General features: G+C 40.2%; 1 protein-coding gene and 1 pseudogene across 1 annotated transcript; one reads left to right on the top strand and one right to left on the bottom strand.

The window, feature by feature from the left end:
• Positions 1-1,916: 1,916 nt before the first annotated feature.
• LOC147445937 (uncharacterized) lies at positions 1,917-21,598 on the bottom strand. The gene is made up of 8 exons (XM_086525257.1): positions 21,467-21,598; positions 21,327-21,356; positions 5,909-6,063; positions 2,870-3,134; positions 2,664-2,803; positions 2,515-2,592; positions 2,359-2,430; positions 1,917-2,288 (listed from the first exon to the last, which is right to left on the bottom strand). Exons 1-8 carry the CDS (start codon positions 21,510-21,512, stop codon positions 1,917-1,919), a joined length of 1,158 nt encoding a protein of 385 aa, XP_086381383.1. The 5' UTR covers positions 21,513-21,598.
• Positions 15,601-18,287, top strand: LOC147445938 (uncharacterized; annotated as a pseudogene).
• Positions 21,599-21,796: the final 198 nt, after the last annotated feature.

Here is a 21,796-nt window from a genome sequence, read left to right as displayed (position 1 = left end):
TCCCATTTTGCAATTTTTTGATATTTTTTTAATGCTAAATTATGATATTTGCGTGGTTCTCCGTAGAAAAGAGTAGGAAAACTTAGCTCGTCACAATGTTCATCTTTTAATAATCCTAAGGGATGATTTCCTTCACACGGTGCAATATAAGTAATTATGTCGTTGTAATCAATAACTTGTTCTGCAGTCGTGAACTGATGTAACAAGATATCAGTATATTTTTCTTCGTCATCATTTTCTTCTATACAGTATTGTATTTCTTGAGAATGATGTTTTTGATTGAGCAGTTTTATATGGGTAATTGTGACAAGATATGTAGACCTATATTATTGAGAAGTTCTGTCGGAGAGCGCGAGGAATCTAGTAAGAATTGTAGAGCGATGAAAATATTGTCATTTGTTGGATATCTTTCAAGAAATTTCTCGTCGATGTTATATTTATGTTCTATGAATGCCATATATTTGAAGCAGTAGATTTCAAACAGCTTTATCTTAGTAGATTCGATGAACTTTTGTGACCAATTTGTGAATAGTGCAATTTATGATGTCAGAAAACCACTGCAGTAGTGAGAAACAACCAAGTTTATTTTATCTGCAGATGAAGGAAAGGAAGGTTAGCGATATCATTTGGAAACTAAAAGGTAAGAGTTTGACACAAGGATAGAAATAAAAATATATAGAAAGAAGGGAAGAGAGGGAGGGAGGGAGAGAGTGGTCGCATGTAGTTGTCAGAATGTAGATTTTGCTTTAAAGAACATGGAAGACACGTCATTGTTTATAACGTCAAAGATTCAAGTGTTACTTACATGGTCGGGTATAATATAGAGATTATTTAAAATATCATACAATTCACAAAATCTAAAAATCACACATAACGATGACCATGTTAACTACTTTTTAAGTTAGCATTGTCGTCTTCGGTGTCATTCTCATATGAATCCTCATCCCAACTTTCAAAAAGTTGCATATAGATATATGCAAGCTCATCTGCAATGACTGTTGCTTTTGGTTCTATTCCCTCAAGCCTTCTCCAATCTAATTCATAAGATAACAGTAAGTCAAGGCCCATTTCATAATCCATTCCATTTTCTATTCCATAATTCTTGAAATCCAAAAGATCTTTTATATCAAGTTCTGGGAGTCTATCTATGTAGTATTCAACGTTGAAATGCGGCTTGTATTCACTTTCAGCTTCTTCTGACACGTTGTTTTTGTTGCTGTTTTCTACTTCGGTTTTTTGCCTCTATATCTCTGTCTTTGCTGTTACTGTTTTGACGATATTCTCTAAAGAGTCTTCTTTCATGTTGTTGTTTGTCTTGTTCTTGGCCATTCTCAGTTTTTTGTTTCAAATCAATCTCTCTCTCTCTCTCTCTCTGTCTCTCTCTCTCTCTCAAAGTTAGAACAAACCGAGGAAATAACATTCGGAAATAAACGGTGAACTCAATAGTAATGATCATATATGTTGTCTTTTTTTGCTTGTGTTATCTTAATGACAAGAATTTTCTTTCATGTTGTTGTTTGTCTTGTCTTTGTTTATTCTCTCTCTCTCTCTCTCTCTCTCTCTCTCTCTCTCTCTCTCTCTCTCTCGTGAGCAGTCAGAACATGTTAAAGAAATAGCAGTTGAAAATATATAGTAAACTCGACAATATCGGACGCATATTTTTTTTTTAAGACTAACTTTTCTACGAAACAACAAAGTGATCAGAGAAAAGCAGTAACATCGTAGCATGTGGTTGTTTTGAGCGTTCTATGTACACACATAGTTGTTCTGAGTGTTCTATGTACATTCTTTTATTATAGAAGACAGTCTTTGTCATCTTTATTTATTTACAATGTATATCTTTTTCTTGTCATAAACATTCTGTCCGCTTTTATCAATGTGGCAAGTGAAGGCACTCTGTCTCTCTCTCCCTTCTTCTAGTTCTTCAATTGTTCAGTGAAAGCCACTATCACGCCTGCAAGGTTGACCTTAAATTTTTTAGTTCGAGAGGCTAAAGAAAGTATCTCTCTCGCAGTGATGACACTTTTAGAGGAGACACTGCAAAAAGACTTTCTTAAGTGCAACACATCATCAACTAAACTGCTGGTAAGCTGCGCATGCACAGTTTTCTTTTCTGACATTCTGATCTTCACCTGGAGCTTTGGAATTTGAACTATTTCTATAAATCTTTCGCATGTGACACAGTACAAACTCTCTGCAGTCTTTTGTATTTTATTGGAATGGAAATTTTTACAAGCAGGCTCGACGAGAACACTGTTTATGTTCGTAAATTGCAAGACGTCAAAAATCTGCAAGTAGTGCGTCATGTCAAAGCAATTGTATTATTTTCCTTATATATTATTGTAAGCTTGCACTCACCTCTTGACCGTATCCAAGGTCTTCTGTTTGCTTATTGTAAGTCTGAAGCAATTCACGACGAAGCCGGTTGCTCTAAACTGGCAGCAGTAAGATAGTCAGATCTAGAATAGATAGAGCATCTCCTTTTCCATAGAAAAATCCAATATTTCTTGCGACACGCATAACTGTTGTTCCATTCTCAATCTCTCTCACAATGTTTCTGCAGACTTCTTTTCGGTCATTTACAAAAGACAACTGCAAAAATCAGAGTCTGTGAGTTACAATATAGAAGATTGATTTCAATTTAACGTTTCAATGAGGCTTACGTTCGCACGATCGTTGTCATCGGATCCATCTGCAACTAAAAGCTCTCCACGAATGGACGAAGTTCCAACTTCAATGTTGTCACACTTGATGATGACAAATGCGATAGTTCCCAGATAGTTCTTTAGGCCAGAACTTGTTGCTTCATTCAGAAAATCTCTGATTTTAATCTCAGGGTAGAAGCTCAAGTTGAGGGAAAAAGGTGTACCAGTAGTAATAACTGATGAGCCATCTAAATACAAAGAAAGTGATGAGCTACCTCCATCTTTACTATTCTTTTGTCTCACAGAAGCACCCTCTATGTGTACAAATTTACCAACTTTCATCTTGTTGAGAAAAAGATTTATGAGCGAAGCTCCTATAACAATTGTGATGGTGTTTGAGTTGTGTGAATCTACAATATCCACTTTGAAATATTTATTGTTGAATGCTTCATTGATCATGTGTGTACCATAGTTATTTAACACATCCTTCTATAGCAAATCGAGATGTCACGTCACAAAGATCGACAATGTGAAGCAACGGAAGTGAGGTTCTTGCTTGCGGGCCTGCTTGATACGCGATCACTTCATCATCGTCATTGTCATTATCTTCAAGGTTGATCACATTAATGTTTTGAGGCATGCGGATCAAATTTTTAGGTAGATATTGTGCGTCGTGTGCATGCTTGACATCTTGATTTGTTGCATTGTTATACGGAGCTTTTGAACCACTAGATTGATGAACGCTTCATGCACCTGTTAAGAAATATGTATTTTATGTTACATTTCAATAAAGTTTAATTGGGCAAATGGAATGCACAGAAAATGATTCTCACTACGAGACTGTTCTTTGTTCTCTGGAAAGCATGATTCAACAATGAAAGCACGTTCATTTTCTACAGCTCTTTTTCGGCCCTTGGCAAGGGAGCTCACAGATGTTTCGCTAAGCTCGATTGGAGAGCTGCTTCGCTTTGAATATGCGCTTTTTCCTTTGATTGGAACATCACTACATTGTGCTTGATTTTTTTTGCTTGGTTCTACGAAATAATCAAGGACTCAAATCTCACCACATATAGTATTATAATAGTAAGAATTTATTTGTTGTCAAGCTAGAGCAACAAAAGACGATACCATCAATGTCCATTTTTTATGCACTGTAAGAACGGAAAGCCATACTGAAATTTATATGTTGGTGCTCTTTCAAGGTGTGCCGAATCGCAACAATTGCTTCAAGTTGCTTTGAAGGTGCATTGAAATAAGTCTTTGATGTTATGATCTCTTCTAATTACTTTTCACAAGCTTCAATGGAATCTAGAATCTATAAAGGTTGTTTAAAGATCACAGTGTTCTTCTATTAAGCATATTGTTAGATATATTATGCTTTGTATTCCATAAATGTAAATATATTGCTCTCAACAAGCTATTAGATATATATGGAGAAGGTCTGTGCTTGTTTTTGATGAATGAAGATGATAAAATTACATCTCTAAGCAATGATGTCGTCTTGTGAATCTTATTTCCAAACATAAGAAAACCCTAACTGTGAGACTAACAATCTTTTTTATAATGTGTCGGATTTTTAAAAAACACATCTTACTTATCAAGTAGAGCAAACTGTGTAAATCTCAAATGATTGAATACTAAATAAAATACTTCTTGAATCCTATTAAAATGTGTCAAACGAGCTTTTGTTCCCTGTATATAAAAAGAGTAAGACATAGTTATGTTGTTTCTACATTAATGTCATGACACACTTAATATCGAAGAAGAAAGAAGCTGCATGATTTAGGAATCCAGAAAGAAAAAAAAAAGGAGAAAGCAATATCATTGAAAAAAATTTAAACAACGAGGAAACCATGTATATATATATACAAAAGGTTATCTAATGCTTGAGAAGATATTGGCTAAACGAGATGTGGTGACATCTGTAGATAGGTCGTAAGCACTTCTCATATTTCAATTCAAGCTTCTGTAATCTCTCTAAAAGATCCACTGCTGTTTTTCTATCTTCTGACATAATACACTTATATTATGTCATCCACTCTTTAATGACTCGAGTGTCGATTTCTGAACGTCCATTCCATTTCATTACGTAGAAGGTCTAAACTCATCGCAGACGATTGTGAATTTCTATCAACCAAGCCAAAGCGTACATATCAGTTGCTTTAGTCCAAGGACAGGGAGAAGCAATATTCAGTAGCTCTAGAGCTCTCCATGGTCTCGCATCGTGCTCTTCTTTTATTGCAATATTTGTAGGCCTCTGTTCGATCCCATCTCTCAAAGCTAAACCCCAATCAATCAATCCTATTCGAGGCATTCCTTCCTTGGTGAAATCAAACATAACATCCACCCATCAAACATAACATTCCATGTGGATGAAGGTCGTTATGGATAACTCCTTCATTGTGTGCTGCACATACTGTAGCTACCAATGTCGTGATCATAGATGGTGCATTGTTAATGAGGCTAGTGATTCTTGCAATTTCTTCGTCTTGTGGTAGTTGCTTTGGTTTCTTTTTCTTTCCTTTTTGTTGTCCTCTCTCTCATCCGACGAATCAGGTTTCAGCATGCCTGCAAAAGTTCCATAAGATCTTGGCAAACTTTGAATGATGGTCCCAAGATTTCCTCCATTAAAGAAGGGGAATAGCAACCACCATGGCTCTTTGCGAGTATGACCAAGAGCTCGAACTATTCCTGGATGCGCCAAATCGATCGCTGCTTCATGCGCAAAAGATCTGTGTATTCTTGCACGACTTCCAGTAAATTGTTTAGCACAATATGTGATGGACGTTAGAAAGTACAAGACACCTTGAACATTACATTCAAAAACCTCTCCGTACGATCCCTTTTCGAGCCTCTTGCCTAGCACCAAAGCCTCAACAGGCACTCCAATCGTCACGCTACATGATGTATTATACATAGTACGCAATAAATGAATACCCTTGGCAGCTTCTCTAGTAGCAACGTCTTCTAATCTGTGTACATCTGTAGATGTTCCTTCATCGCTTTTTTCTATTGCAGTGAGCATCGTCTTCCGCATTCTCTTGCTAAGTAGAATTGGCTATCTATTGCTTTTGCTCGCTTGGACTTTTCTTTCTCTACTCTCCATCTGTCGTAGAAGTGATTAATTTTCATTGTATCCACTTCTGTCGGAAGTTCTTCGCCGAGGTCATGAGCACACTTGAGTAGATTGTCAATTGTACTAAGCAAAAAATGATGTATGCTTCTCCGTCAGTGCCCTCGAATTTTTTTTCTGTTGATCTGACAATCTCTTTCACAAGGTTGTGAAGCTTTACTTCACTCGCAACAATCGCATCTATATGTCCTGTAGATAGTGACGATATCACCATCAGAATTTGACATCGAACTCTTTTCTTTACATCTGAATCGAGAATCTTGGTTGACATCTTTTGTCGCAAACCTGTATGACAATGCGCACATAAGTTTATATCTGTGTTTTTTAAAAATACGTTCGTTACAACAAATCAAATCCTCACGCCGACTAGTAATCGTGAAACATACAAATAACAGCACATGTAATCATGATTTAGTGTGAGTCTGTATTTTGTGAGCTCGATAGTGACGAACACAAGCTAGAGGAACGATCTTTCATCGAAATCTTGTTTATTTATAAAAGCACACATTCAACGATGGTAGATGTTATCTAAGTGGCGTCTGTTCATCAAAGTTTCTTCAGAAGATACTTAGCATCGGAAGATGGTCAATGTAGTAAAGTAAACTCGCTGTACAAATTTAGTGATGACAAATAGAGCAAAAATGACGTCAGACCAACGAATTTTCTTCAAGCGGTGGTCAATACAAAAAAAGTAGTCTCTTATGTGGATGAAGCTACTGTGGTTCTAACTGAAGCAAACACCTTTATTCTTGGATTTGAAAAACGGCAGATAAAACCGAGGCAGCGGTCATCTGTCGCAGTCTTCCAAAGAATTATCAAGGTAGAATAATAGACTCACCATACAAATTCAAGGACGACAAATATAATCGAAGTAAACTGTTTGTTGAATGTCTTTAGATGATGAGTCAATGAATGCAATCACTCATTGGTTTGAACAATGACAGACCCAATCGAATCAACGATTATCTGGCGAAGACTCCCAAAAGATTGATCAACAAAACGGAAGAAAACGGATACTTCTGAATTCAGGGGACGATAGACTGAATCGAGGTGATGATTCTCTGTTGAAGCGTTCTCACAAGATAATCAATATAACAAAGTAAACTAACAATGTAGATTTAATGATGGCAGATATAGCCGAAATAATGACTGTCTGTCAAACTTTCTGTAGAGGATGTATGAACGTAGAAGAGAAGAGACTGACTACGGAGATGAAACCACGAGATTTAAACCAACATCAGATTCATTTTTTAAACTCTTCAAAAAGCAAGGGAGAAAAGCAAAAGAAAGTGTCTTCAGATGATGAGTCAACGAATGCAATCGGTCATTGGTTCGAACAACGACAGACCCAATCAAATCAACGATTGTCTGGCGAAGGCTTCCAAAAGATCGATCAACAAAGTGGAAGAAAACGGGTACTTCTAAATTCAGCGGACGACAGATTGAATCGAAGAGGCAATCCTCTGTCGAAGCCTTCTCACAAGATAATCAATATAACAAAATAAACTCACAATGTAGATTTACGGATGGCAGATATAGCCGAAATAGCGACTGTCTGTCAAACTTAATGTAGAAGACGCATGAACGTAGAAGAGAAGAGACTGATTACGGAAATGAAACCATGACGATTCAAGGCAAAAGTAGATTCATTTTTTAAAGACTCTTCAAAAGGCAAGGGAGAAAAGCAAAAGAAAGTATCTTCAGATAATGAGTCAATGAATGCAATCGCTCGTTCGTTCGAACAACGACAGACCCAATCGAATCAACGATTGTCTGGCGAAGACTCCCAAAAGATCGATCAACAAAGTGGAAGAAAACGGATACTTCTGAATTCAGGGGACGAACGATTGAACAGAAGTGACAATCCTCTGTCGAAATCTTGCCAAAGAACTATCAAGATAGCAAAATAGACTCATCATACAAATTCAAGGACGATAGATATAGTCGAAATAACGACTGTTTGTCGAAGTGTCTTCAGATGATGAGTCAATGGATGCAATCGCTCATTGGTTTGAACAACGACAGACCCAATCGAATCAACGATTATCTGGCGAAGACTCCCCAAAAGATCGATCAACAAAGTGACAGGAAATGGGTACTTTTGGATTCAAGGAACCGTAGACTGAATCAAAGTAACAATGCTTTGTCGAAGCCTTCCCACAGGGTAATCAATGTAATAAAATAATATCACAATATAGATTTATTGATGGTAGATATAGCCAAAATAACGGCTGTCATTTATAATTTCTGTAGAGAATGAATGAACGCAGAAGAGGAAAGACTGACTATGCAGATGAAATCATGACGATTTAAATCAAAACGAGATTCATTTTTTAAAGATTGTTCAAAAAACAAGGGAGAAAAAACAAAAGTTAATCCTAGATGAATCAGTAGAGTCTATAAAGGTGAGCGTTTCTTGGGTTTGACGATGTTAAACTTAAGTGGATTAGTGATTATCTGTTGAAGTTTTCCTGAAAGTTAGGCCAATGAAGTGGAAGACTTAATCACTTTCGGTATATATATCTTCTTCTTCCTTATGCTGGGAGACAACTTCCATAAAACTCTATTTTTTAATTAATGCCTACATTATTCAGATTAAGGAATACTCATACCATAACTCAATTATATATCACATCAATATTTTCATACACCAGAAAGACATCTTTGAAATGAAAAGCTAAAACTCATTTAAAGTCGGAAGCACAAGAATATTTTGCATGTAGCAATGTTGACATATCTAGTTTGTTTTGTACAACAGTAATACATTTGAACACCGCATATCATATTTAACTTGAAAGTCAAGTGAGCAATTTTGTCACCCTGTAAATGTACACAGTGTTCTTTTTTTTCCCCCTATCTTAAAGCTATCACAGAAGACAATCATCATGTAAGTCCAATCAATCTGTAACTCACGGATTTTAGTTTCTCACAAACATTTTGAAGAAAGCAAGTGTTCATGCAAATTGCAAACGGCGAATTCTATGGGGAAAAAAAAAGATCTATTCATAATGAGCATGGCACAAATGCACCAGCAAGTGAGCCCAAAATAATAGAACTAGTCAAATCACACAACAATGTGTCAAGCAGGACAACAATTCACAACAAATTCTCTAACGATTTCATAACAATACACAGAGTCAATCAAACATTTGTGAAGAGTTGACATATGTCACAACCCAAAGAACAGTCCAGAAAGTCATATCTGTTTTGTGTTGATTAATTACATATACACTTTTCACCCTCTCTCTCTCTCTCTCTCTCTCTCTCTCTCTCTCTCTCTCTATTTGTGTTGCACATTCAAAAAAGACTACTCTTTGTACCATATGTATTCTCATAATTACAAGTTTCTCTTAGCTAATAGCAATATTGCAGCATAAAGGCAGTCCAACATCCCTCAGTGCAACAATAGCTTGTTGGGTTATTCTCACATGTCGATTTTGAGCTTACCAAGAGATTGTAAGACATTACATCTCTTAAGAATGCCAGCAAATTCTCTTTTCTATGCACTTGTGGTCCTCAGCACTTTGTTTGGACATGTTTGAGTGTTCTTTTCGAGGATATGGTCTTTGTCTTCATGAGACAATCAATTCCAATGCACATTGTTTTCTACTTTGCTTGGATGACCCTAAAGGAAGTCGTTGATTTGATCTCGAGAAGCTTATCACATCTGAAGAGTCAACTATGGAGCCGGATCCAAGAGAGACTCGAAGTTTCTAATTGCACGAGCGTTCACAAAAGAAAGACAAAAGTAGAAGAATATTACTTCTTCGCTTCGTTTTGATACAGTATCACGCTAAACTTTCGACCCTTTCTACCTATCAATGTGGAAGGTGTCTAAAGATATCCGAAGAGTCAACTATGGAGGCAGATCCAAGAGAGACTCGAAGATTATAATTGCACAAGCGTTCACAAAAGAAAGACGAAAGTAGAAGAATATTACTTCTTCACTGTGTTTTGATACAGTATCACTTTGAATTTTTGACCCTTTCTACCTATCAATGTGCAAGGTCTCTAAAGATATCTAATTGTAGGCCTTTCCTTTCAATCTACCACTTTCTTCTACGTCCTTTAAACATCAGAGCCAATGAAATCAAGTTGATGTTCGCCTTAGCAGAATCAGGAAGAAAAGTAGCCTTGTCAAGGCCATTTTCTCACTCTTGCTAAGAGATGACGCCAAGCAAAACTTGCTACTCGCCGTTGTCCGTAGCAATATTGCAGCATGAAGGTAATCCAACATTCCTCAGTGTGACAGCAGCTTGTTGGGTTCTTCTCACATGTCGATTTTGAGGTCACCAAGAGATTGTAAGACATTAGATCTTTTAAGAATGTCAGCAAATTCTCTTTTCTATGCACTTGTGGTCCTCAATGCTGTGTTTGGACATGTTATGAGTGTCCTTTTCGAGGATATGGCCTTTGTCTTTATGAGACACTCAATTTCAATGCACATTGTTTTCTAATTTGCTTGGATGACCCTAAAGAAAGTCGTTGGCTTGATCTCGAGAAGCTTATCACATCCGAAGAGTCAATCATGGAGCCGAATCCAAGAGACTCGAAGTTTCTAAGCAAGCATTCACAAAAGAAAGACAAAAGTAGAAGAGTATTACTTCTTCGCTACGTTTTGATACAATATCACGTTGAACTTTCGACCCTTTCTACCTATCAATGTGCAAGGTGTCTAAAGATATCTAACTGTAGACCTTTCCTTTCAATCTACCACTTTCTTCTACGTCCTTTAAACATCAGCGCTAATGAAATCAAGTTGATGTTCGCCTTAGAAGAGTTGGGAAGAAAAGTAGCATTGTCAAGGCCATTTTCTCACTCTTGCTAAGAGATGACGCCAAGCAAAACTTGCTACTCGCCGCCGTCCATGAAACCAAAAGTGTGCAGCTTGGGAAGGACTTATTTATCTCATTATAGGCAAGCTGATTGGTCAGGAAGACTGCTCATGGAAACTTATTTTCTTTCAAACCATATCCAATTACATGATGCCGCCAAAACGTTTTCAATTGCACCTAGTTATTTGGATTCAGCCTTCGTGATGGTAGGTTTATGCACCTATACCTAATCCTAGGCTGATCACACTAGGTTCGATGAGTATTGTAGCTCTTTTATATTAAGCTCTGAATTGGACACATGCGCATGTTTTACGGAAGGCATCTCAATAGCAGCTACTTTCTCGAACATGCACCCAGAGTTGGGAGAAAGCAAGTTGTTGAAATACGTTTGCCTGTGCTGCTTACAAAAAGGCAGTCACCTAGGACTGCAATAAGACAAGGCATCACGGTCCTAAAAAAAAGAGTGTTTTTCCTTGGAACTTGAACATGGCTGAAATAATGCATTCGTAGCACGCCTCCCAAAGCCAGATTGAGAAAATAACATGTCCATGTAGATGGTTTAGGAGCACTAGTAGCAAGTCTTCTGCAACGTTTTTAACAAAACTTGCACTCTGCTAATGGTTTCTGCTCCTAAATCAGTTCTAGAATCTTTTACGCAAGAGTAGCTCTAACTTTTCTATTCCATGCTGATAAGACAGTCATGATGTTAGTCTGTACATCGTGTGAGCCTCACTGTTTTCCACCTTCGATCCTTGTTGTCACTGAAGACTGGATTAGGTCTGCCTTTCCGATCTCTTTTTTGTAATCTCATGCTTCGGCAAACAATTAAGGATCTGTTCGATCACTTCCTCTCTGAAACCAAGTGCCTTCATCATTGTACATCATCGATATCATCGAGATTTGCAATTTCAGCCCTTCATTTCTCTAACAATGGGAATGCAGATTAACCCCATATTTGTCTCCCGGCGTTCAAAAGAGTCGCAAAGAACACCGAAACAACCCCGCAACTTCCTTGTCTTTAGAAATCACTGCAACGACATTCATCCTTCAAGTTAGTAGAGTCTCGACTCAAGGTATTACATTCACAGGTCAAGTCTGCCTGAGATATTGTGTCTATGCACATTCTATTTACAGAGAGCTTTTTCCTTGAAACTCGACACGATTGGAACAACGTATTTGTAGCACGCCTCCGAAAGCCAGCACATGGACCGTTTAGGAGCACTAGTAGAGCAAGTCTTCTGTAGCGTTTTTACAGAACTTACAGTCTGCTAATAGTTTCTGCTCTTGAATCGAATTCAGGTTTTTTAATGCAAGAGCAGCCCTAGCTTTTCTGTTCCATGCCGATGAGGCAGTCCTAATGCTAGTCTATACACCGCGTCAGTCTCATCGCTTTCCAGTTTCAACCCTTTCTGACACAGAAGACTGGATAGTTCTGCCTTTACGATCTACTCTGGTGCTTCAGCAAACAACAGAGGCTCTGTTCGGTCGCTTCCTCTCTGAAACCAAGTGCTTTCATCACTATCCATCGTCGACATCATCAAGATTTGCAATTTCAGCCCTTCGTTTATCTAACAATGGGAATGCAGATCAACACCATATCTGTCTCCTCAACACCATATCTGTCTCCTGGTGTTGAAAAGAGTCGCAAAGAAGTCTGTCTCCTTGTGTTCAAAAGAGTCGCAAAGAACACCGAAACAGGCCCGCAGCTTCCTTGTCGTCAGAAATCACCACAACGATATTCATCCTTCAAGTCAGTAAAGTCTTGACTCAAGGTATTACGTTCACTGATCGAGTCTATCTGAGATATTGCGTCTATGTACATTCCATTTACAGAGAGCTTTTTCTTTGAAGCTTGAACACGATTGAAACAACACATTTGTAGCACGCCATCAAAAAAGCCCCAAGGTTGTCTTGTCTTCAGAAATCATTGTGGCTACATTCACGGATTGAATCTGTTTGAGATATTCCGTCCATGCACATTCCATTCACCCCCATAAAACACTCATACAGGCGACAACACAGTTGCGAGGGAAGCCCTTTTCAAAGCTGACCCTTGGATAGGGGAAAGCAGATTCATGAAGAGATGGTGAGACATGGGTTGTAGAAAAATCACATTGCTTTGGGCAATGCTGTTGTTGACATGTATGCAAAGGGCAGAGCTCTCTCAAAGATAGAGGTCGTACTTGAAGAGCTTCCCCGTCAGGATCTCATCTCTTGAAATGCGTTGATCACGGACCTTGCAACCCATGGCCAAGGCCAGCTAACACTTAAAGTCTTTTAACCGAATGGTGCTTCAGCAAACAACTGCAGCTCTGTTCGGTCACTCCCTCTCTGAAACCAAGTACTTTCATCATTGTCCATCGTCGACATCATCAAGATTTGTAATTTCAGTCCTTCGTTTATCTAACAATGGGAATGTAGATCAGCCCCATGTCTATCTCCTAGTGTTCAAAAGAATCGCAAAGAACACCGAAACAGCCCCGTAACTTCCTTGTCATCAGAAATCACTACAACGACGTTCATCCTTCAAGTCAACAGAGTCTCGACTCAAGGTATTGCATTCACTGAATGAGCCTGCCTGAGATATTGTGTCTATGCACATTCCATTTACAGAGAGCTTTTTCCTTGAAACTCGAACACGATTGAAACGACACATTTGTAGCATGCCTCCGAAAGCTAGATTGAGAAAGCAATATTTCCACGTCGATGGTTTAGGAGCACTAGTAACAAGTCTTCTTCAGCATTTTTACAGAACTTACAGTCTACTAATGGGTTCTGCTTCTGAACCAAATCTAGGTTTTTTTACGCAAGAGCGGCCCTAGCTTTTCTGTTTCATGCCGATGAGGCAGTCCTAATGCTAATTTGTACACCACCTCAGCCTCATCGTTTTCCAGTTTCAACCCTTTCTGTCACAGAAGACTGGAGTAGTTCTGCCTTTACGATCTAATCCGGTGCTTCAGCAAACAATTGAGGCATTGTTCGATCGCTCCCTCTCTGGAGCCAAGTTCTTTCATCACTATCCATCGTCGACATCATCGACATTTTCAATTTCAGCCCTTCGTTTCTCTAACAATGGGAATGCAGGTCAGCCTCATGTCTATCTCCTGGTATTCAAAAGAATCCCAAATAAGACGGAAACAGCCCCGCAACTTCCTTGTTGTCGGAAATCTCCGCAGCGACGTTCATCCTTCAAGTCAGCAGAGTTTGAAGTCAATCCTTTCTGCCACTGAAGACTGGATAGTTTTGCCTTTATGATCTAATCTGGTGCTTCAGCAAACAACAGAGGCTCTGTTCGGTCGCTTCCTCTCTGAAACCAAGTGCTTTCATCACTATCCATCGTCGACATCATCGCGATTTGCAATTTCAGCCCTTCGTTTCTCTAACAATGGGAATGCAGATCGATCCCATGTCTGTCTCCTAGTGTTCAAAAGAGTCGCAAAGAACATCGACACAGCCCCGCAACTTCCTTGTCGTCAGAAATCACCGCAACGACATTCATCCTTCAAGTCAATAGGGTCTTGACTCAAGGTATTACATTCACTAATGAGTCTACCTGAGATATTGTGTCTATGTACATTCCATTTACAAAGAGTTTTCCTTGAAACTCGAATATGATTGAAACAACACATTTGTAGCACGCCATCAAAACAACCCCAAGGTTGTCTCGTCTTCACAAATCAGTGGCGACATTCACAAATTGAATCTGCTTGAGATATTCCATCTATGCACATTCGATTCACACCATAAAACACTCATACGGGCGACAACACAGTTGCGAGGGAAGCCCTTTTCAAAGCTGACCCTTGGATAGGGGAAAGCAGATTTATGAAGAGACAGTGAGACATGAACTGTTGAAAAATCACATTGCTCTGGGCAATGCTCTCGTTGACATGTATGCGAAGGGCAGAGCTCTCTCAAAGATAGAGGTCGTACTTGAAGGGCTTCCCCGTCGGGATCTCGTCTCTTGAATGCGCTAACCATGGACCTTGCAGCCCATGGCCAAGGCCAGCTAGCACTTAAGTCTTTTAACTGAATGGTGCATCAGCAAACAATTGAGGCTCTGTTCGATCACTCCCTCTCTGAAACCAAGTACTTTTATCACTATCCATCATCGACATCATTAAGATTTGCAATTTCAGCCCTGCGTTTATCTAACAATGGGAATGCAGATCAGCCCCATGTCTATCTCCTGGCATTCAAAAGAGTCACAAAGAACACAAAAATAGCCCCGCAACTTCCTTGTCGTCAGAAATCACTGCAACGTTATTCATCCTTCAAGTCAGTAGAATCTCGACTCAAGGTATTACATTCACTGATCGAGTCTGCCTGAGGTACTACGTCTATGCACATTCCATTTACAGAGAGTTTTTTCCTTGAAACTCGAACATGATTGAAACAACACATTTATAGCACGCCTCTGAAAGCTAGATTGAGAAAGCAGCATTTCCACGTACATGGTTTAGGAGCACTAGCAGCAAGCCTTTTTTGGCGTTTTTACAAAACTTACAGTCTACTAGTGGTTTCTGCTCGTGAATCGAATCTAGGTTTTTTTACGCAATAGCAGGCCTAGCTTTTCTGTTCCATGCTGATGAGGCAGTCCTAATGCTAATTTGTACACCGCGTTAGCCTCATCATTTTCCAGTTTCAACCCTTTCTGTCACAGAAGACTGGACTAGTTCTTCCTTTACGATCTAATCCGGTGCTTCAGCAAACAGTTGAGACTCTGTTTGATCGCTCCCTCGCTGAAGCCAAGTGCTTTCATCACTATCCATCGTCAACATCATCGACATTTGCAATTTCAGCCCTTCGTTTCTCTAACAATGGGAATGAAGGTTAGCCTCATGTCTATCTCCTGGTGTTCAAAAGAATCCCAAAGAAGACCGAAATAGTCTCGCAACTTCCTTGTCGTCAGAAATCACCGCAACGACGTTCATCCTTCAAGCCAGCAGAGTTTCAAGTCAAGGTATTACATACCTATCCTTGTGCCATGAAAGCATGCGGCTGTAGTGGAGCTTTTGACAAAGGAAAACAGATTCACAGTAGAATTGCAAGGGAAGAAATGCTGCAGAAACATACCGATCTTGGCAATGTTCTTGTAGAAATGTATACCAAGCGGGATGCGGTTTTAAAGGCAGAATGTATGGTTGAAGCACTCCCTTTTCAAGACATTATAACTTGGAAAACACTTATGGCTGGTTATGTAGAAGATGATCAACATGAGCAAGCATTGCTTTGTTTCGATTGCACGCATCGTGAGAGCATTCCTCCAGATGCACCGACTTTCACTTGCATTTTGAAAGCATGCGGACTTCTGAGTGCCCATGATAAGGAAGACAAAATTCATGAAAAGATTCCAGGGGAGGAGCTCTGTCAAAGGCAGAGACCGTACTTAAAGAGCTTCCCCGTCGGGATGTCGTCTCTTGAAATGCACTGATCACAGACCTTGCACCTCACGGCCAAGACCAGATAAGTCTTTGAGCCAAATGAAGCATGAGGACATCATGCCAGATAACGTTACTTATCTTAGTGCCCTCAAAGCATGTGGAACAATAAGAGCTATTGCATATGTATGTACTCAGCAATGCTCTGATGGACATGTATACCAAATGTGGTGCCTTTGCAAAAGCAAGAGCTGTTCTTGAGGAACTCAGGTCTCGGGATGTTTCTTGGAATGTATTGATCACAGAATATGCACTACATGGTTAAGATGAGCAAGCACTCCAGTGTTTTGAGCTTGTGCAGGTTGAGGGCATCTCTCCAAACTCGGTGCATCTAGATGCACTCCAAAGCAAGATTCATTTCCCAAATATGAGCCTGCTTCACCTGGCTATGACCTAGAGCAAGAAAGCTCTTTTCTAAGAGAAGAGCTCGCAAGGAGCGAATTAAGAATCTCCGACAACAGACGTAGTCCTCAGTCCTATGGCCCCGGATTTGGCCCGCTTCTCGGAGACAAGGCTACAAGGACCAATAGAAAAGGAGCTAATGAGTCTTACAAACCAGGTTCAGTCATGATGCATGATACAAGGCACAATGATGAAGTCGTCTCAGAAGACAACAAGGAACAGATATACAAAGCATCAAGATACAGCCCGCTTCGCAAGCAACTACATGAGCCTGATAAAACTAAGGAAGTATCATTAGCTCCTCGTAAAGTGTCAGATTACCAGGAAGAAAACAATCACGACAGAACTGAAATCCTCATGCAACATCCAGATGAAATAAGTGACAGTGGCAGAGACTTTTTTTTTTTGTCTATGTTGAAGATGATGATGCAGTCCTCTCTCAAAAAGAAGGCACATTAACAGCCTCAAGTGTGTCAAGAAACTCATCAAAAGCAGGCAAGTCTAGCAACACAAACTTGAGAGCGCCTGCAAGTAGAGAGTCAGGCTACCCTAGGAGAAACTCTCAAAGAGGCAATATGGAAAATGAGAATGTGAGTGTCCAACATGCTTGGGTAGAAAAAGTTGTTCAAGAGTCTGTTGCTTCATCTCCCAACATTGCTGATGTCTTCAATGAGCATGGGTTTACTTCCACAGCCAAGGCAATTGCCGGAGAACCTGGCCGGCTTGCATTCTAAACTATGCACAACAGTACTCTGGATCACGCTCTTCTTCAAAGAATGATGGCAATGTCACCCTGGATAATACAAACGACGGTTCGTGTCATCCAAGATACGAAGGGCGAGATGCTGCTGATGATGAAAATGGGGGTTTAAAGAAAAAATATACTGGCTACTTGTCTAACATGCCATCAAAGATGACACATTGGGAATTCCCATGCAAGCTCTAAACTGCTTGCTCCAATTGCGAGCAGTGATGACAGGATCAATGCAGAAATACCAACTTTAGGCAGGGCACATGCACAAATTGATAGAGAAAGTTCAGGGTCATGTAATGCAGATGTTTCCAAGAGACCAGTTTTTGACGAAGGACGGGACTTCACTTACGAAAGTTCGCATAGAAGCAAGTATATTGAAGACACATCTGGAAGACATGAATTCTCATCAAATACCAAAACTCAGTAAGAGGCACAGCTCAAGTGGACCTCATGATGAGTATCACAGTAATAAGTGAGCACCATCTACAGGTGTTGGAGGCTGTGACAAAAAGGGAGCAGCAGGAGCACCCCAAATCGTAAATTATAATGATCGCAAACGTGATAGGATCAATGTAGGCACCAAAAGCCATTCCTCATGTAACAGAAATTCAGACCTCATTTAATCATGAGGAGGGTCTGGATTACACTGGAGAAAGGAAGGCAGGAACCTCAAGCTTACATAAAGGTGCCTCTAATCAAGTCGAGAAAAACGATCACAAAAGAATATTTTCAGCTGCAACTGTGAAGAACAATGACTATGCCACGGACAAGCAAATGGATCCAGCACTTCAAAATCAAGATACGTTGCACCAGAAGAATCTCTCAGGAGCACAAAAAAAGGCAGAAAGAAGAACACCTTCAGCAGCCATTGATGGTTAGAAGAACCCTGCATCGAGTTCAGGCAAGACGGCATATCAAAACCAAGGAAAAAGTGTTGTTAACAAACTACCAGGTGCAAGATGGCATAAAGAGGAGCCCTCTGAAAAGATCACACTACAGGACAAAGTATCGTGAGAGTGATGGCATGTCTTCTGCGATGAGAATGCTGTGGTTCGATGTGTGTGCCTTTCAGGATGAGATTTACATTTTCTTGCATGTGTACTCCTGTGGATGAATGGATGAGATGTGTATTCTCTTGAATGTATGCCCATGGGTGTTAGGGCATCTTTGCTCTCAAGCTTACCCAAAGCCAGTGTTTGCTCTGTCCTAGTATTGCACGTATCCCTATTATCAGCAAAATTTGCATGTCATGCTTTGGCTCTTCTCAACTAGATTGTTGAAATGAGAATTAATTATCACTTTCATTATGCGCATCTATAGCAGCCTATTACTTGGCTCTCCTGATGCAGGTGAAGGTTACTGCATCTATAGAGCAACTATCACTTTGCCTCCTGTGAAAACAATCATATAAGTCCGTGGCAATGAGGCTCTCTCTGGATGGCACCGACCAGTGCTCATACAGCCAATTGCCAGCAGCAGCAGCTCTGTTGGAGCAATTCTCACAGCTTCAAGTCCTCTCTATTGTGGGCGCGGCGCAATTGTTTCTGTCTAGGATCGTACCATGAAGCTGTGGTCATCAACCACCTCACAAGGTCACGACACACGATGCACTCCTTTCAACCACCCTCCAATGTTGCCACCCAGAGAGGTCAGAGAGTCATAGCCTGTGTCTGTGTGTGTATGATGATTGCAGGTCGCAACATTAGAAGAGGTCTACCTGTGGGTGTTTGGACACCAAACCAGTATCAATGTCAACATTGTTTTCCAAGACCCCATAGCATTCGAGAACCCCTCTGGATAGGAAGGTTTTGAATGACATCTTGTCGGAGCAAACATCATTTTGCCTACTGTGAAAATAGTCCGATAGCTTTCTCAAATGCCCTAGCCTACTCGAACATATATTTCAACCAATTTTCTGTATCAAACAGAAGGGTCGTCGAGCAGTTTTTGGGCTTTTGATATATATATAGACTTGTGTGAATGCATGTCTTGTGTACAACTGCCACAGACATTCATGATGGAGGTGAAGGCAACTGCATCTATAGAGCAATCGTCACATTGCCTCCTCTGAAATCAATCAAATAGCTTTGTGGCCCTATCTCTTTTGAGTCGAGCATGAAGTCTTTGCATGTATATGGGATTAGACTAAACTTCTTGCGTCTCCCATCGCTACCTCAACGGCTGTAAACTGATTGGCAGCAGGTTTCAACATTGGCATTGTAGGTGTTTACGCAGATTATGATGCCAACAAGCATTTGTTAATTATTGACATCAGAGTCTTTCCTCAATCTAGGCATTGCTGCAAGGTCAATGCTGCTAATAAGGTATTCCAGATGTTACAAGGCCATGTGAGTCTCCTTGGTCATGAAAGGAAAGTGAAGGTACTTGGTATGCCCTTCATAAAGCAAAGCTGAAGTCATTACTAAAGTTTGGGCTCCAAGATTTAACCCAACCATTGCATCGATCTCATAGGGACACTTTCTAGAGGCCAGCAAGTGCCAAGTATACAATGCACTATGACAGGAAATGAATGCAAGATAATACTTCATTCGAAGTACTAAGAAGCTGCTGCATTCGAACGATGCGTAAACAAGATAATCTTGATGAGATGATTGATTCCATCGGCCCCAATAGATCCAAAATGTCCTCCACCTGGCTAGTAGAAACTCAAGACGATCGACAGTCCATTGCCATCAACGATGCATGACACAAAAATACAAATGATTCATAAGGTTTAGGCATAACTGCTCAAATTGCAAATGGTCCGGTCTCATAATCCGCTGAACAAAATGCTGCAACAACTGTTAAAGGCCTTCTCCTTCATGCGAATGATTTTAAGTCCTTCGCAGACCCCTGGGCTGAATACATCATTGATTGAATTGCAAGCTAGCAACAACAAGAACCTCCAAAATGGAGAGAACTGCCCACAAAGATCAGTCATAAAGACAATAGAAACCCTTTACAGCCTGTAAAGGACCCTGACTTGGTGAAACGCCCAATGTCTTTGGGCAAGAAGCCACAAGGCCTTCAGGAAGAGGGCGACCTACTGCTTCAGGCTACAAGCCTTATGTGCGAAAACAAGAAGTTTGCAGTGAAGAACGCATGTTCCCATAAAAACTGTATGATCATGATAAATGTCAGCATGTAATGCATCACAACAGGCAGAATACATGGCCAGCAAGAAGACAACAGCCACAAAACAAAAGTATACGTCCAAAAGCCAGCCCATTTGCAGTTGATCCTCCTAGACATGTAAAAGAGAATGCGTTTGCTAGTAGCACAAATCGTCGGGATAAGGCACATCCAGAATGGCAGGAGAAAGACAGACTCCATGCAACAGACCTAGTCGAACGACACGACCATCTGTTGAATAGCATATCACTTCGCATCAACATGAACCCCTATGACTTCCATGACGGCAAATACAGTCGATTCGACGGCCGTTTGCCAATAGAAAACGCCAAGGTTTCAGACGGCATTACACAATCTTGCCAATAAGAGTAAAACTTTTCATCAAGCTAGCAATCACAAGGCACGAAGTCTAGCATAACTCACTTATCTTGAAATTACCAAGGAAGCATCAAAGCAACAGAGATTGCAATTGCCCAAGCTTGACCCCAAGCTTAACATACTATTAAACACCATCAGATTCCACGAGGGTACAAGCCAACAAAGAAAACGAATAATGATCAATTTTATAAAAAAAACAAGCCACACTGCATCAAGAAATGCACAAATGCCTCTTCCCATATCTGCTTGCTTGAAGGCTTCACATCTTCTCTCTCTCTCTCTCTCTCTCTCTCTCTCTAAAGAGGGAAATATACACTCCAATATCCCATCTCTAGTTATTAACAATACACCAAACAAGTAGCAATGGAGAAGAATCACATCATTCCAGAGGTCTTCACGAATGGCTGAGAGAGTGTAGTGAGAACAAAGGTGAAGCTACAACAGTAAACTGTAATTCAGTTCGTTCATTAATAGACTATTACAAAGAATACAGTCAACAATCAAATGCAAAAAACAGTAACAACGATATACCCTGTTCTTTTTGCAGAGCCTACAGGATGGACGGACATGGGGAGAGAGAAAGGGAGAGAGAGAGCAGGAACTAACCTGCAAGAGATTTTCCGCTAAGGCTCACCACTGCAAAACAAAGAGGCACACAACACGTAAAACTACTTCCTCCAAACATTCTAAAGAGATACACAAATAGGCAGCACGCCAAAAGCACGTGGAAAAGGCTGCGCACCCACCAGTTTGAGAAAGGAGAAAACCAGAGCTTTCTAAACAGAGCCTCATCCACGCACTGCATAGCACACGTACACCATAACTTATCTCGAGGTCCAAGAAAAAGGCTGCGCTTAAGAAAGCAAGGTGCCAACAGCCTACCAGTTTGCCCAATTAAATCAGTTAACTTCAATAACTAATGAATAAATGCCACGTGCTTGGTCCCAAAATTGGGCCAAACGCTAAGGCTGCTGCATGGCAGGCCAAAAAGACCTTTTATATAGGTCATGAGCTTGGATGCTCTATACGCACCATAAATTCCCCTTCCTCTAGAGGCTTTTTCCTTTTAGGCATCA

This window comes from Adiantum capillus-veneris, chromosome 12 (assembly GCF_014529385.1).
Source record: "Adiantum capillus-veneris isolate H3 chromosome 12, ASM1452938v2, whole genome shotgun sequence".
Classification (NCBI taxonomy): domain Eukaryota; kingdom Viridiplantae; phylum Streptophyta; class Polypodiopsida; order Polypodiales; family Pteridaceae; genus Adiantum; species Adiantum capillus-veneris.
The sequence above is the reverse complement of the archived record's forward strand: the minus strand, read 5'-3'. Positions and strand labels throughout refer to the sequence as shown.